At 37.1% G+C, this 15,325-nt stretch overlaps 7 protein-coding genes across 7 annotated transcripts; 4 read left to right on the top strand and 3 right to left on the bottom strand. All coding sequences in view use genetic code 12, as the record gives it.

The window, feature by feature from the left end:
* Positions 1 to 122: 122 nt before the first annotated feature.
* KGF56_001608 (uncharacterized protein) lies at positions 123 to 758 on the bottom strand (the record flags this gene model as incomplete). The annotated part of the gene is made up of 1 exon (XM_049322749.1): positions 123 to 758. The coding sequence occupies one exon, from the start codon at positions 756 to 758 to the stop codon at positions 123 to 125; it is 636 nt and encodes a 211-aa protein (XP_049181335.1).
* Positions 759 to 1,262: 504 nt separating this feature from the next.
* KGF56_001607 (uncharacterized protein) lies at positions 1,263 to 2,210 on the bottom strand (the record flags this gene model as incomplete). The annotated part of the gene is made up of 1 exon (XM_049322748.1): positions 1,263 to 2,210. One exon carries the CDS (start codon positions 2,208 to 2,210, stop codon positions 1,263 to 1,265), a length of 948 nt encoding a protein of 315 aa, XP_049181334.1.
* Positions 2,211 to 4,145: 1,935 nt separating this feature from the next.
* Positions 4,146 to 6,806, top strand: CTN3 (carnitine O-acetyltransferase; the record flags this gene model as incomplete). The annotated part of the gene is made up of 1 exon (XM_049322747.1): positions 4,146 to 6,806. One exon carries the CDS (start codon positions 4,146 to 4,148, stop codon positions 6,804 to 6,806), a length of 2,661 nt encoding a protein of 886 aa, XP_049181333.1.
* Positions 6,807 to 7,120: 314 nt separating this feature from the next.
* On the top strand, positions 7,121 to 8,680 carry KGF56_001605 (uncharacterized protein; the record flags this gene model as incomplete). Its single annotated transcript, XM_049322746.1, has 1 exon — positions 7,121 to 8,680. The coding sequence occupies one exon, from the start codon at positions 7,121 to 7,123 to the stop codon at positions 8,678 to 8,680; it is 1,560 nt and encodes a 519-aa protein (XP_049181332.1).
* A 156-nt stretch (positions 8,681 to 8,836) lies between these two features.
* On the top strand, positions 8,837 to 9,757 carry PNP1 (purine-nucleoside phosphorylase; the record flags this gene model as incomplete). The annotated part of the gene is made up of 1 exon (XM_049322745.1): positions 8,837 to 9,757. The coding sequence occupies one exon, from the start codon at positions 8,837 to 8,839 to the stop codon at positions 9,755 to 9,757; it is 921 nt and encodes a 306-aa protein (XP_049181331.1).
* Positions 9,758 to 10,321: 564 nt separating this feature from the next.
* DAD4 (Dad4p) lies at positions 10,322 to 10,663 on the top strand (the record flags this gene model as incomplete). Its single annotated transcript, XM_049322744.1, has 2 exons — positions 10,322 to 10,381; positions 10,457 to 10,663. The coding sequence occupies 2 exons, from the start codon at positions 10,322 to 10,324 to the stop codon at positions 10,661 to 10,663; spliced, it is 267 nt and encodes an 88-aa protein (XP_049181330.1).
* A 1,368-nt stretch (positions 10,664 to 12,031) lies between these two features.
* KGF56_001602 (uncharacterized protein) lies at positions 12,032 to 14,395 on the bottom strand (the record flags this gene model as incomplete). The annotated part of the gene is made up of 1 exon (XM_049322743.1): positions 12,032 to 14,395. The coding sequence occupies one exon, from the start codon at positions 14,393 to 14,395 to the stop codon at positions 12,032 to 12,034; it is 2,364 nt and encodes a 787-aa protein (XP_049181329.1).
* Between the last annotated feature and the right edge of the window lie 930 nt (positions 14,396 to 15,325).

The following is a 15,325-nucleotide window of genomic DNA, read 5'->3' as shown; positions in this document are numbered from 1 at the left end:
TGGTGTTGTGTTGTTGTGGTGTAATGGGGTGATGGAATTCTTTATAATCTGTATTATATAAATAAATTTTGGTATTTCAAACTGTTTTTTTTTTCTAGTTGTCTATTTACAGGGTTGGCTGTTTACAGGGTTGGCGCTGTTGGTGTAGCTTGCGCGTTTCCCCCGGTTTGTGCAGTTTGCGTTGGCGCTGTTGGTGTAGCTTGCGCATTTTCCCCGGTTTGTGCAGTTTGCGTTGGCGCTGTTGGCGCAGTTTGTTCGGTTGGCGCAGTTGACTTCTCCTTATGTGTATCTTCATTGGTATTGATTTTGATATATTTCGGCTTATACTCTTGAGGTACCTTATAATCATCCAATTTTATATTGATACTACCCAACTTTGCCTTGATATACTCGATTTCGCTTTGCAAAACAGCAATATCATCAGCCAATGCTTCTCTTTGATCTGCAGCTTTCTTCCTACTCCTATATGCCTCATAAAAAATCAACGATCCTGCAACACTAAAGAGGAAAAATTCCGAAATGAATGTAGCACCTTGTTCAATTGCTTTATGGTCGTTTAATGGTCTAACACGTATTTTCTTTTCGCCCAATAAGTTCATTCGCAACTTAACATCTGTTCTATGTAGAGCATTGGCAAAGGAAATACAATGCCTTCGAAAGGATTCGTTTGCTCTGGCTCTTTCGGTTATCGCCTTAGATATCGGCTTGGAAACGGTTCGTATTACAAGAGACGTTATCTTGAGAGCTATTCCACTCATTTAAGTCTCGTCCTGTAGAGTGCTTCGTACCTTTGATACAATCTAAAGAAATGAATATTTGTTCAACTTTACCGCGAGTCCGAGTTGTGCGAGTCTTCAAGTCAACATGCTCATCTCTTGTGGCGAGTAATTCGCGCGACTTGAAATTTACTGATTACAAATTTATAAAGCGGAGAAAAACTCATAGACTATCGAGCAATAGACTATCGAGCAAAGCGAGATAGTCTATATCAACTCTCTCTTCTCTCTATAGACTATCGAGCAAAGCGAGATTGACACTATAGAGCAGAGCGAGATAGTGGAGCACACTTACTAGCTTGTTACTTTACTGACTAGCTTGTTACACTAAGGGAACAGTCTATAGATATAGACTATCTCGCTTTGCTCGATAGTTCGATAGGCTACACTAAGGGAACAAGCTAGTCAGTGTGCTCCACTATCTCGCTCTGCTCGATAGTGTCGATATCGCTCTGCTCGATAGTCTAATAGTCTAATAATGTCAAGCTAAAAGTAATATGGAGAAATTACCCCATTATGACAATATTGGGTAAAATCCTCAAAGTATACATCAATCAATAAATCATAGAAAAAAGAGTCATTGATCTTGTTGACAACTGTGGCATTACCGGTTCTCACGCCACGAGGAGCATATTCTTCGCCCCATATTCTCAAAGAACCATAGAATGGGGAATAGAATTGAGTATCAACAGCAACATTGAGACTGGTTTCACTTTGAATCAAATCGGGATATGCCAAAAAGGCGGATACAACATCATCCCAAAATGGTAATGTTTCTTGTTCAGTATTTTGTGAATAATTGCCAGTAACTAGTAAATTACTCAACTGCTTGAAATATGGGATCTTGGATATCTCAGAAACTGATCTATTGCCGGCTTTTTCCAAGATTCTATTGTACAAGTGCTGACTCGGTACCAAATAATTGGTTACATTTGCTCCAAACACCAATTTCTTCCACTTTGAAGTAAACACAATTTGTGCAGCTTCTGGATCTTGTATCAAGTTGATATCTGTGTTTATATCGTTGACAATAGGCGTGCCAGTGGCTGCTGCATACTGGGTGTCGAAATAACCCCCCATGACATATAATCCACTAGTTTCATTAACTAAACTGGGATATAGGGAGAGTGCTTGTGCTATAGTAGTCATCATTCCTGCTGCGTATATGTAAATTGGATCTGTATCCTTGTTTGCCTTCACGGCATCTATCAATGCCACAGCAGCCATTTTCGACTCGTCATAAGTGAAATTTGACCAAGAATAAATATCTTCGTATCCTTGTGTAAATGCGCCTTGCCAAACTAAGGAGCCGAATAAGTCTTGCCAAATTTGAAAAGTCTCCTTGGTACGTAGTAATGGTTGTGCTGCCCCTTTATAAAGGGGAATACACGATGTGAGATTATAGGTTGTTAATACATCATGTATGGTGCCCATAGAATCAACTAATGAGGATGAGCCGAAACTTCCTGAGATGCCTACGATTTCCCAACCTGATTTCAATAGGAAAAGCACCGTTGGTGCTGTAAGACCATCATTGTCGATAAACACTTTTTTGGAAAAGACTGGCAGGGGGAGGAGGAGGAGGAAAAAGAAGGAAAATAGGAAAACAATGGGGGAAACCATTGTAGATAACATTTTCCTTTCAAGAATTTAGGATGAATCCAAAACAAGTAAGAGAAGATTGGTATTTACATTTTGAACAATTTATAATATTAGATGCAAAGAGTAAACTAAAAATGGTGGATCTAATTTAAAAAGACAAATATCAATGCAATAAATTGCTTTTTAAGATAAGCTTTTTGTTTTTGATGACAATAAGAAATATTGAAATTTGTTTGTCAATGGCATCAAATTTGATTTTTTTTCCGCGCTTTAAACGACGGGTGACTTGATATAATTTCAATTACCCGAAGCAAAGCGAGACTAGCGAGCGACACTATCGAGCAGAGCGAGATAGTGGAGCACACTGACTAGCTTATTTACAGACTAGCTTATTTACAGACTAGCTTGTTACTTTACAGACTAGCTTGTTTCTTTACTGGTTATCTTGTTACTTTACTGATTATCTTGTTTCTTTACTGATTATCTTGTTTCTTTATAGACTGATTTTTTTCCATCTTGAATAATCGTGACAACACACGGGTTTGCTTGCTCCAAGGCTTAACAGAGGAGAGTTTTTTTTTTGATTTTGCTTCTAAAAGAGAAGATTTCAAAAGGATGTACAAGCAGAAAGGTATGTTTTCAGTTTTTGCATGGTGATTGTTTGGTAATCTTTTTATTGGATAAAACCACCCTACGCATAAGCCAACTATTGATTCTCAAACCATCAAAGAAATTAGTGCCAAGATCTGGTTAATTTCAATATACTAAATAATATATCTGTCGATATAACCGGTACTATAAATACTAAACCTTTTTTTTTTGTGTGACAAAGATGCGGAAACTATTTCCTTATTTTACTCTCAATCGAAGGCACGTGCATATCACGCACGCGATTACATAAGCGATTACATGATAATTGACAGGCGGAAGTGTCACGACAGAATAATAATAATAATAATCAAAATTTGGTAAACCTTGTTATTATAGTATAAAGTATTACAGAAGTAAGCTATTATAGCTCCACCACCACTACAACACTGAAACCCTTGTAGCTTACATTACAACACTAAACCGCCTTGTAGTCTACATTACAACACTAACCCTTGTAGCCCACATTACAACACTAACCCTTGTAGCCTACATTACAATACTAAACCCCCTTGTAGCCCACATTACAACACTAACCCTTGTAGCCCACATTACAACACTAACCCTTGTAGCCCACATTACAACACTAACCCTTGTAGCCTACATTACAATACTAAACCCCCTTGTAGCCTAAATCCTTGTAGCCTACTATTTCAGAGTCATGGGGTTGTTGCTACTCTCTTACTCAACCCTCTACAACAAGTCTCACCAAAAAATAAAATAAAATAAAAAAAAATAAAAAAATAACTCCCTATTTCAATCACGTGACCAAATCATCCCTCAGCCCTGCCGTTTAAGCTCGGAGTTTTTTTTAAGAGATGATCTCATTTGTGTCACCCACGGGTAAACGCTACCATATATCCTGCGAGATTTATTAATTAACCCCACAAAAAAAAACTTGCATATAAAAAGGGACAAAAGCGTCATATAAATGGGTGAAGAATACCCTAATAAGAAGAAGAGATAGTGGAGTAGTAACCTAGTAAGAAGAGAAGGTCAAGTAGTGACCTAATAAAACAAGACAGTTAAGTCAGATAAGTAGTAACCTAACAAGACAAGATAGTTAAGTAGTAACCTAATAAGACAAGAAGAACAAGTAGTAAGTAGCTTTTGTATAAGATGAGTAGTTTGCAAAGGTATTGTACGTTTGAAAATGAAACATTTTTACCAAATTTGCCAGTACCATCCTTAGCTTCAACTGTTCAGCAAACTCTAGCTGCTTTAAAACCAATCATTAGTGGTGAAGAGTATGAGGAGCTATTAAGAGAGGCTAGTGAATTTTTGGATAACAAGTTGATCCAGCTAATTCAACTGCATCTTGTTGCTATTGCCGAAAACCATATGGAACACAATAATTATCTTCATGTCGTTAATAACCACATGACCCCAGCTATTTACAGTGTTAGTAAATCTGATATTTTGCCGAAAAACCCGTATCTTATCCTAGAAGATGACCCTTATTCAAAGACTATCCATCCACCCAACCAAGCTGAAAGAGCTGCTAACTTGGTCAACTCTTCGTTGAAATTTATCGTTACCTTGAGAAATGGAACTTTAAGACCCGATTTTACGCCAAAAAATAAAGTTCCCTTGACTATGTCCTGTTATCGGAACTTATTTGGAACTTCTAGAGTTCCCGATTTCAAAGGTAATAGCTCAGATGTTACTATGAGAAAATACAGCGATATAAATGAATCAAGACATATCATTATTATTGCTAATAACCAATTTTACAAATTGGAAGTTATCACCAAGTATACTCAAGAAGAATATCAAGAAACCAAATCAAAACACAAGATTCTTTTCCATGATCACGAGTTGGCTGATATTTTCGAGAGAATCATTGAAGAAGCAGAGCTTGTTGATGCAGTTGAATCCATCAATAATGCTGTAGGTTCAATTACAAGTCAAAATTTAAAAGGCTGGAAAGCTGCAAGATTTGAATTGGAAAACTCAAATAGTCAACAAATGAAAATGATTGATGATGCATTGTTTGTGTTGATTTTCGATTCAAATTCACCACAAACTGATCAAGAGAAAACTTCGGTAATATCTCATGGTACTTCTGTGTTATCAGATATGAATGTCCAAATTGGTACCTGTACTTCGAGATGGTATGATAAATTGCAGTTGGTGGTTGCTAAGAACTCCGTAACTGGTATCGTTTGGGAATCTTTGACTATGGATAGTACAGCCATCTTGAGATTCATTAGCGATATTTACACTGATTCTGTTTTGAAGCTTGCCAAAAACATAAATGGCTCCGAATATACTTCGTTTGATACAAATGTTACTTATGCACCCGTGGGAGACTACAAACCGGAACCATTTTTGATTCCATTTACCATCACCAAGGAGTTGCAACATATTATTCATCTTTCTGAAACCCACTTGGCCGATCTTATTAATCAACACGATTACAAAACTCACACTATTAAATTGCAAACTAGTCTTGCCAAGAAATTCGGATTATCTGTTGACTCCATTTTGCAAATATGTCTTCAAATTACAAATTATTCATTATATGGTAGAATGGTTAATACTTTGGAACCTATCACAACTAGAAAATTTAAAGATGCCAGAACTGAGTTGATCCCAGTACAAAATGAGGCGATTGCAACATTGTGTAAATTGTATATTACGAGTGCCGATGCAAATGAAAAGTTTGATTTGTTCAGAAAGTGTTGTGAACTTCATTGCAAACAGTATCGTGATGCAATGATTGGAAAAGGGTTTGAGAGACACTTTATGTCTATTATCCAAATATTGAATAAACCCGAGGCAGCCAGAAGGTTGAACGCAATCAATCCTCACTTGCAACCAATTCCTGATTTTGCTGGCAATAGTATAAGCTTACCCTTGTTGTTTAGTTATTGTGTTGAAACATTATCGAGGCCAGAGCTATTAATTTCAAATTGTGGTAACCCTGCGTTGAGATTATTTGGGATTCCTCCTGCAATTGACCGAGGCTTTGGTATTGCTTATATAATCCATAATGATAAAGTCAAGATGACTATTTGTTCAAAGCATAGGCAAAACGACCGGTTTTTGGATACTTTCCATCGTGTGGTACATGATTTGAAAATCAATATGAGGTCAAGATCTTCAAGTATTGGTTTATTTGTTAGTGATTCTCAACAAAGAAAATTAGAGGTTCAGAAATTGAGAATAGAGCATGAATTAAGTACTACTTCTTTGGATACACCAACCACCAAACATCCAATTCAATTAGCACTCGGAGCGAAAACCGACTCTATGATTGAAGTCAAACAAAATGGTAGTGGTGGCGCTAATAATGTTAATGGTGGTGATATTAAAGTTGATGGTGGCAGCAGCACCACCAAAAGAAAGAATTCTAGTAGTAGTGAAAACGATGATGAAGCTGAAGAAGATGATTATGAATTGATGGGTGGTTATGGATACTTTGAATATGGTAATGTAGATTTGAGATTTGCTGAGGAATTAGCAAGAAGTAACGTATCATCACACATCAATAGTCAGCACCATTCCCAAGTGTCAAGTGTCCTTAGTTCAAGACGTCAATCATTAACAAACTTGCCAAAGATGAATGATATCAAACATAAATTATCCTTGAATGAACGTATTAGAGACAAGTTGTTACACGGCGAGGATAACATTCATATACAAACCCCACCTTGTTCTTGGACTACCACACCAGAAGAAACTCTTGTTCAAGAACAACAAGAAGTGTTAAACATCCTGCCATTTATTGGTAAAAGCTCGATTGGAAGAAGACTCGATATAACTAACTATCATTAGACAATGTGTACAACAAAGCTCCCCCCCCTTCCAGTTTATTTATTTACTTATTTATTTACTTATTTATCCTTTTTATTTACTTATTTATCCTTTTTATTTATTTACATATATATATCAATATGACTTTTAACTTGGTCCCCAATAGGTTTTCGTTATGCAGTCGAAAAAAGCCCCTTAACTTTACCCCTTTTTTTCTCTACCCCCTAACTTCTCAACTCATCTCTGAAATTTTTCATTTCGCAATTTTTTTTTTATTGCTTACTAAAGATATACATGCTATAGTTTTCTTGATTGCATATCTCTCTTGTAGCAAAATGGGGTTTCCGCAAGCAGGATTTGCTCGATTACTGAAGAGTCTAATACTGATACGAGGACCGGATGCTACCAAGTTTCTCAATGGTTTACTAACTTCCCGATTGTTACCCAATGTAGTCAAAAAAAAACAACATACAATATCGGATTCGGATGAAATGAGGCTTGCGGATCTTCAAGATATAATAGATATCAATACTAACTATGGACTAATGCATGAGGATATATATGATCCTGACCATAGTATTAATATTGGTAGAGATGGGATATATTCGATGATTCTAAACTCCAAGGGAAGGGTTTTCACTGATTTATATTTGTATGCGTTCCCCTTTCATAATTTTCGAGAAATGTTTCTTGAGACGATGAAGGAGCCGGGGTATTTATTGGAGATAGATGAGGATAATTTGAGTAGAGTGATGATGATGTTGAAATTACACAAATTGAGTGCTAAAGTCAAGGTACTACCTGACTTGCAATTGCATTCGTATTATTACTATAATGATTTTGATACGTTTGATAGATGGCTAGAGAATGTGCAACTGCAATATTTCCAATGCCTGGATCCCGTTAATGCTCTACAAAGTGCCAATTCATTTATACAAAACCAGGTTATCTTTAATAGACATTATGCAAAGAATATACTAGGTTTTGCCGTGGATAATAGGATCCCTAATTTAGGATTTAAATTTGTTACTAATAAGTTGGTTACACTGAAGAATGAGGATGGAAGCAGTAGCATTAAGAATGAGGATGGAAGCAGTAGCATTAAGAATGAGGATGGAAGCAGTAGCATTAAGAATGAGGATGGAAGCAGTAGCATTAAGAATGAGGATGGAAGCAGTAGCATTAATATAGATGAGTTATTCTCAGCGTCTTTTAAAAAGCAGTTCAATATCAATGTAATAACCGAGGCTGAAGTTACCAAAAGAAGATTCGAAAATGGATTGTTTGAGACTAATGATGCAGCTAAAGACGAGAGTCTTCTTCCATTTGAATGTAATTTGGACTATGTCAATGGGTTGTCGCTTGATAAAGGGTGTTATGTGGGACAAGAGCTAACTATTAGAACTTATAACAACGGAATCATTAGGAAACGGATATACCCGGTGAAATTTTTCAAACTAACTAATGAACTTGATCATAAAAAGGAGATCGAGGTGGCATCAGCAGGAACACCAATAGAGCTCAATAATATACCAATTTCATCGTTATCCAAGTTTAAAATCACACCATTAAACAATACTACAGAATCAGAAAAGACACCGCCATTTCCCGAGTTAACACCATCACCGTTTGCATCTGTTTCTACTTCTTCTATTTCTACTTCTTCTTCTTCTTCTTCTTCTTCTTCTTCCTCCTTCCCCTCCTCAAGACCCGTGCGGAAAAGGAAAAATTCTAGTGGGAAAATATTAGCAGTAAGGGAAGATTTGGGGCTTGCTCTACTTACAATAAGTGACGTTAACAAATGCAAATTTTTCAAGTTAGAACCACCGTCACCAGAAGTTCCCAGTGAGCCAATTGGATTGAAAGTTGTTACACCAGATTGGTGGCCCATATAGAAAAAGTTATTCTTTTATTTATTCATTCTCTTGTTCTTAATCCTCAAGCATACTTTCGATATACGCATCTAAGAGCTGGTGGAGAGAGAGAAAAAAAAAATTTTATACCAATGAGATTGACATCTCTATAAAGTTGATAAATATCAAAGCCCAATAATGGCAGAAAGTATCCCTTTAGAAGAGTACTCGCGACAGTTAGAACATGCTACGGCTATAGTAAATAGTAAAATCAAGGGTACGCCCTCTCAAGATTCGCGGGTGATGATTATATGTGGTTCGGGATTAGGAGGTATTGCTAGTACCTTGGATGCCAATACAATAATTGAAATCCCATATTCGGATATACCTGGTTTTAAGATATCCACGGTTCAAGGACATGCGGGGAAATTGGTTTTTGGGTTAATGGGCACGAATAAGGTGCCAGTAATGTGCATGGTTGGACGTTTGCACTTTTACGAAGGATACAGTTTCCAAGAAACCACATTTCCTGTTAGAGTAGCTTGTAAATTGGGTATATCCATAGTCATTGTGACCAATGCCGCGGGTGGTATAAATCCAAGCTACAATGCCGGTGAATTGATGTTGATTGAAGATCATGTAAATTTACCAGGATTAGCAGGATGGCATCCTTTACGCGGTCCAAATTTAGACAACTTTGGACCTCGTTTTTTACCACTCTCAGATGCATATGACCACTCGTTGAGAAGTTTATTTGTTGAAACTGCACAAAGAGAATTGGGCTTGACTAGGAAAATTAATGAAGGCACTTATTTTTTTGCCGCGGGGCCAACTTTTGAAAGTAGGGCAGAAGTTAGGGCTATTAGAGCATTGGGGGGTGATGCCGTTGGGATGTCAACAGTTCCTGAAGTTATTGTAGCTCGCCATTGTGGGATGAAGGTGCTTGCATTATCACTAATTACAAATGACGCAGTTGGAGAAAAACCTCCTAGTGCGTTTAGTAAAAATCCAAAAGCTTTAGAGGATGGAATCGCCAGTCATGCCGAAGTTTTAAAGACTGCAGATGAGGCTTCCGAGGATGTCAAGAAGATTATAGAGGCGGTTGTTAATCATTTATAAGTAGAAACTTTGTTTAAAAAAGAAAAAAAAAAGAAAATAGAAATAGACATTTTGAAAAAGAGCACGATGCAATTGTAATACTTTTCAACCTAGTAGATATCTGTAGTAGATCTATGAAAATCTAAATATATAGGTGGGGGGAAAAGCATTTAAACTTGATGATTCAATAACGCTTTCATTAATTGAGATTCAGTAGTCAGTGTCGGTGGCTAGTGTCGATGGGAGCTAGATGAGAGCTAGTGTCGACGAGAGGTAGTGTCGATGAGAGGTAGTGTCGATAAGAGGCAGTGTCGGTCAGTGTGCTCCACTAGCTCGCTTCGCTCGATAGTGTCGATAAGAGGTAGTGTCGGCCAGTGTGCTCCACTAGCTCGCTTCGCTCGATAGTGTCGATAAGAGGTAGTGTCGGCCAGTGTGCTCCACTAGCTCGCTTCGCTCGATAGTGTCGATGAGAGCCAGTGTCTTCGCTCGCTAGTGTCAAAGTGTCGCACTTGAAAACGCGCAAAGGTGAAAAAAAAAATAGTATCAACAGATGTTCTCATCTTATCAACTTGAATTCAAACTACAATGCAGAATCCCCATGAACAAACCCATAACACGCTTTTAGCGAGAATTATCAATAATATGGTATGTTTGATTTCAATACGAATAACTTATTTCTTCAACAGGTTATGTACTAATCTTTATTTTATTTTTTTATAGGAACACTTGAACGAATCTATTGTTGATATGAATAAGATGATACATCAAGCAAATAAGAATAATTTAGATAATGAGATGTTGGCCAATATGTGGGAAAGTTATGTGAGGAACGCAGAGTACAATTTACAAGCTACAGGAAGTCGGCAGGAAAATTTAAATGAGGGTGGTGATGAGCCTAAGACCGAGGAGCAGGGGAAAAGAACCTAAAAAAAAAACCAAAAAAAAAAACCGTGTGGTGCTCCACTAGTAGAGCTCCACTAGTAGAGAAATGAATTGATGTGACCAGAAATAAGTACTAGTTGCCAACCAGTGTGTTTTAGTGCTTTATACAATCCTGTAGACGTTAAAGTTTGGCGGTAAAAATTGCCAATAAACTGCTAGTCTCAATAGTCTCGGGTAATCCATAAAGCCATAGTAATAATACTTGTACCCAACTTACTAAATAGTCGGGAGGTGTCCCTCTCGATTAATAAGTCAAAGGCTCTTAAAGTCCTCTTTAACAATATTTGTTTAAACTTTTTCTGGTAACTGAATTGAAGTGTCCTTAAATATCATTTAAATTAAACAGGTAATATGATTAACAAGACTAAATTTAAAATGGGGCTGATCAATGGTTGCCTTAGATAGAGAAGGCGGGATGCAATACAAGAAAAACCGCACAATACAGCTAACCATCCATATTCCCTATTCTCTTTCTTTTCAGAATTGCGCTTATTGGTCACTAATAGTTCAATAAACAGATATATTTCTAAATCCACGGTAGCTTGCACACAAGAAACAGAAAGCAAAATATAATTTTTAATAGGTGAATTGAAAGCTAATTGTTTGACAGCAAAAGGAATCAAGAATGATATTAAAAGTAGGATCCAACATATTACTAGTTTGTATTTTCGTTTCTCCATAAAACCAAATATCATCAAGCCTTTTAATACAATCGTCAAAATGAACGGAAAAAGTATTGCTCCTATATATGGTAATAGGGTTTTATAGTGGGATAATAATTCCAATAACAAGTCACTAAATTCAAAAATTGTTATAGACCACGAGCAAAGTAGAAGCAACAGCACTGTCTCTGCCTCATAGTAAAGCCAACGTCTCCTTGAAATGAATTCCGCTATATCAATACCATAGTGGGCTAAAGATAGCTCATCTAGGATTCGTTGGTTATCTGGTACCTCCATCAGTGAATAGTACAAAAGTAGGTCCAAGAAAAAATAATCAGTTTATGCCAAATACAGATGGTTCCATTTTTTTCTCATCTCTTTTCCTCTTTAGTCGGAAAAAAAAAAAGAAAATACTTTTGTGTGATAGCCGCTTAATGGATAATGAGCTGGGATCAACCACAGTTGAAGGATCAAGGTGTGTTTTGAAATATCGCACTTTTTACTATTTCAACCATTTATCCTTCTCCTGATACTTTTGATGTCAGAGTGGAAAAAGAGTTGTCTTGTTTTGCAAGAGCAAAACAATAATATTAAAAAAAAAGAAATGGAAACAAAAAACAAAAAACAAAAAAGGTTCCTTTTAACTTTTAATAATCCAATTATTTTTTGAAATCTACAACATATTTACCCTTTATGTACAGCCCATATACTGTAGTGGGAATTTATTCAGCCTATCTTTATTGAAAATTCCCCATTGTGTTTCCCACTTTTGATTTGCTTCCCAAAATATCTCCTTCCACGGCTCATCGAACCCTTCAAAGAAATAATAATCAATTGCTGTTTCCCTCAAAGTGCACAAAAAGTCACGAATAAAGTATTTGACATTGTCAACATTTGCAATTGCTTGTTTATAACGACCGCCACCGCTGGGCCAACCAATTTCGGTAATCACAATTGGAGTGGCAAATTTCTCATTATATGGTTGGATTTGATAATCCAAAAATTGCAAAGTCCAACTTGTAGCTTCTTCAACCGAAACACCACCAAAAAATGGATGGATGTTGGCACCAATAATGTCACAAGCTTCTAGTAATTTCAGATCAATTAGTGACCCAATTTCTGATGTTCCAACTGGTATATTACTTACATGCATTAGCTCCAAAAAGCTTTTGGCATCACGTATGTAAGCAATCAATTCTTCCTTGGATTTATCCTCGCGGAAAAGCACTTCATTGCCAATGTATATCGAATTGATCACTCTCAGAGGATCCGGATGCGCCGCAATTACCTTTTTCATCATATCCATTTGCTGCTTGTTAACTGTGTTATTTGGACCTATCCATACCCCCATGGCCACAGTCATGTTAAGATTCATATGGTCAATTGCGTCTAAAATTAGCTCAACTTGTTTACATTGCATTCCATAAGTTCTTATTTTTGTTGTTACTGTTGATAGTTTGGCTAGATCAAGCATGGCATCTCGTCTTGAAAAGCCACAAAACGGTTCCATAGCATTCATCGGCGAGTATGCAATACCATTGAATAATACATTTGAAACAACGCTCATCAACTCAACCACTTCCGTGTCACCTTTTGTTTCTGCACTCAATCCTTCTACCGAGTTTGTCAGTGCGCCAAAAACCGATTCTTTTGCATTCTTTTGAACAATATACTTGTGATACAATTCGTTCAAAAACGACTTATGTTTTGGATCTTGGAAGTACTTGTCAACTGATTCTTGAGTGCCCTTGGATAATATATACATAACGGGTACAGAACTTCCTAGCAATAAAACAACCACCATAATCAATGTTACAATAGTAATAATGAATGATTTTCGCGAACACAAATCAAAGCACTTTCTACGAGGCGTGGGTGAAGTGAACGATCCATAATCATGGTATTCTAATGGAGTTCGATGACCAGAATCATAAATGTCATAACCTATTTTTTCTTGTTCTCCTTCAGTAGAGTGATCTGTAGTGATCTTTTCAGTCGTTGCATCTCCCCATCCTTGTACGTCATCTATTATATTGTAATCCGTTGAATCTTTGTAGTTGTTAAATATCTTATTGTTGTTGTCGTTGTTGTTGTTGTTGTTGTTGTTGTCGTTGTTGTTGTTGTTGTTGTTGTTGTCGTTGTTGTCGTTGTTGTTATTATTATTGTCGCTATCATTGTTGTTGTTGTTGATACGTATAATCTTTCCCGGTTTAACAGGCTCCTTGTTATAGTTAGAGTTTCGAGCTGTACCTTCCGATCCAGAAGTTTCCTTCTTTTTAAAAATTACAGTAGCATCTCTTCTACTACCACCTGTTTTGCAGTCTTCGTCGGTAAACTTGAGATCATGTTCAAAATCATTATTAGTGTTAAATGGCAATAATGCACCAGGACTCAAGGAGTTTTCTGAGGCGTTTTCTTTCATCTCCCGCGAGTCTGGAGTTTGGACGTTTTCATTGTCAATTGTGCTTGGGATTATGATTTGTTTGATCGATTGTCTATAGCTTCGCGGAGTACTAATTCGCTCAATTGATGGATGAGATGTAGTGCGTACCAATTCGTCTCTTGAATTGGTGGTGGCTTGATCACCCCGAGACGATAGTCGGTTTGACCTCCTAGACAATGGTCTTTCTTTGATAATGCCAGTGCCTCTTTTTGCAGAACTCTCATCATCATAACTTTTCTTTGAAGAAGGGAGGTTTTGTGCCAGATTTTGCCGATGGTTTCCATCTTGTGCCAGATTTTGCCGGTCGTTTCCACCTTGAGCACGAGACGTATTTCGTTGACGAGAATAGTCCAACGGAGGAGGTGTAACTCCTTCTTCTCTTTCTTTGTCATTCCCTTCATTTTCATCTTTTGCACCACCGCTGCCATACTCCATAAAAACATGCACCGAGTTTGATCTAGTTAGTTTATAAGGGTTGTTACTCTTTTCTGTTTCCGCAGCCAGAGACTTTCTCTCATCCTTACCAGCCTTGTCACTCGGTTCTATGGCGTCTGATGCATATACATTGGACATAGTAGCTGCCCTCTTGGATATAGGACGCGATCTCCTCATATTCTTATACTCCTTAGCACCAAAAACAAAAAGAACAAGTAACGTTTAACAATTTGGTTGTAAAAAAATATGTCATCCAAAAACAAGTAACGTTTAACAATTTGGTTGTAAAACTTTCTGGTTGGGAAAAAAATGACATCCTTTTTTTTCTATGAGAAAACCCCCCAAATTCAAATTTGGTTGCAAAAAAAAATGTGGCAGCCAAATTGATAAGAAATTAATGTATACACGCGGGTTTGATATATACATACATGTATGTACATACCTTGAAATTGATTTAGGATTGATTTAGGGGTAATCTATTGGGGATCTATTGGGGATCTGTTGGCTTGATAAGGTATCGTTATTCTATATCTTATGCTGTATGTTATGCCGTATAATGTTCTATCTCTTAATTCCCTCTTGAGATATACCCCTCAAGCTTTGCTTAGGCTGTATCTAAATTCTTTCTTATACTGCATCTAATTCTTCTTATACTGCATCTAATTGTTTCTTATACTGCATCTCAAGTTTATCTTTACAACTTCTTATTCGTTGCTTTTGGTATAGTATAATCTTATCACAATAGTAAAACAGTATTGCATATTCTAAAAACAACCTATTGCCTTGACAACAAAACATTTTCTCAACTGAGGGGAACCAAACTCCTTTAAAGGCGACACTATCGAGCAAAGCGAGATAGTGGAGCAGCACTGACTAATGACACTATCAAGCAAAGCGAGATAGTGGAGCAGCACTGACTAATGACACTATTTCGCTTCGCTCGATAGGGGAGCAGCACTGACTAATGACACTATCTCGCTTCGCTCGATAGGGGAGCAGCACTGACTAATGACACTATTTAGCTTCGCTCGATAGGGGAGCAGCACTGACTAATGACACTATCTCGCTCTGCTCGATAGTGGAGCATTGACTCGTCTGTAGCAGCTA

The sequence above is a fragment of the Candida oxycetoniae genome, assembly GCF_023343755.2.
Source record: "Candida oxycetoniae strain CBS 10844 chromosome Unknown scaffold1, whole genome shotgun sequence".
NCBI lineage: Eukaryota > Fungi > Ascomycota > Pichiomycetes > Serinales > Debaryomycetaceae > Lodderomyces > Lodderomyces oxycetoniae.
The sequence above is the reverse complement of the archived record's forward strand: the minus strand, read 5'-3'. Positions and strand labels throughout refer to the sequence as shown.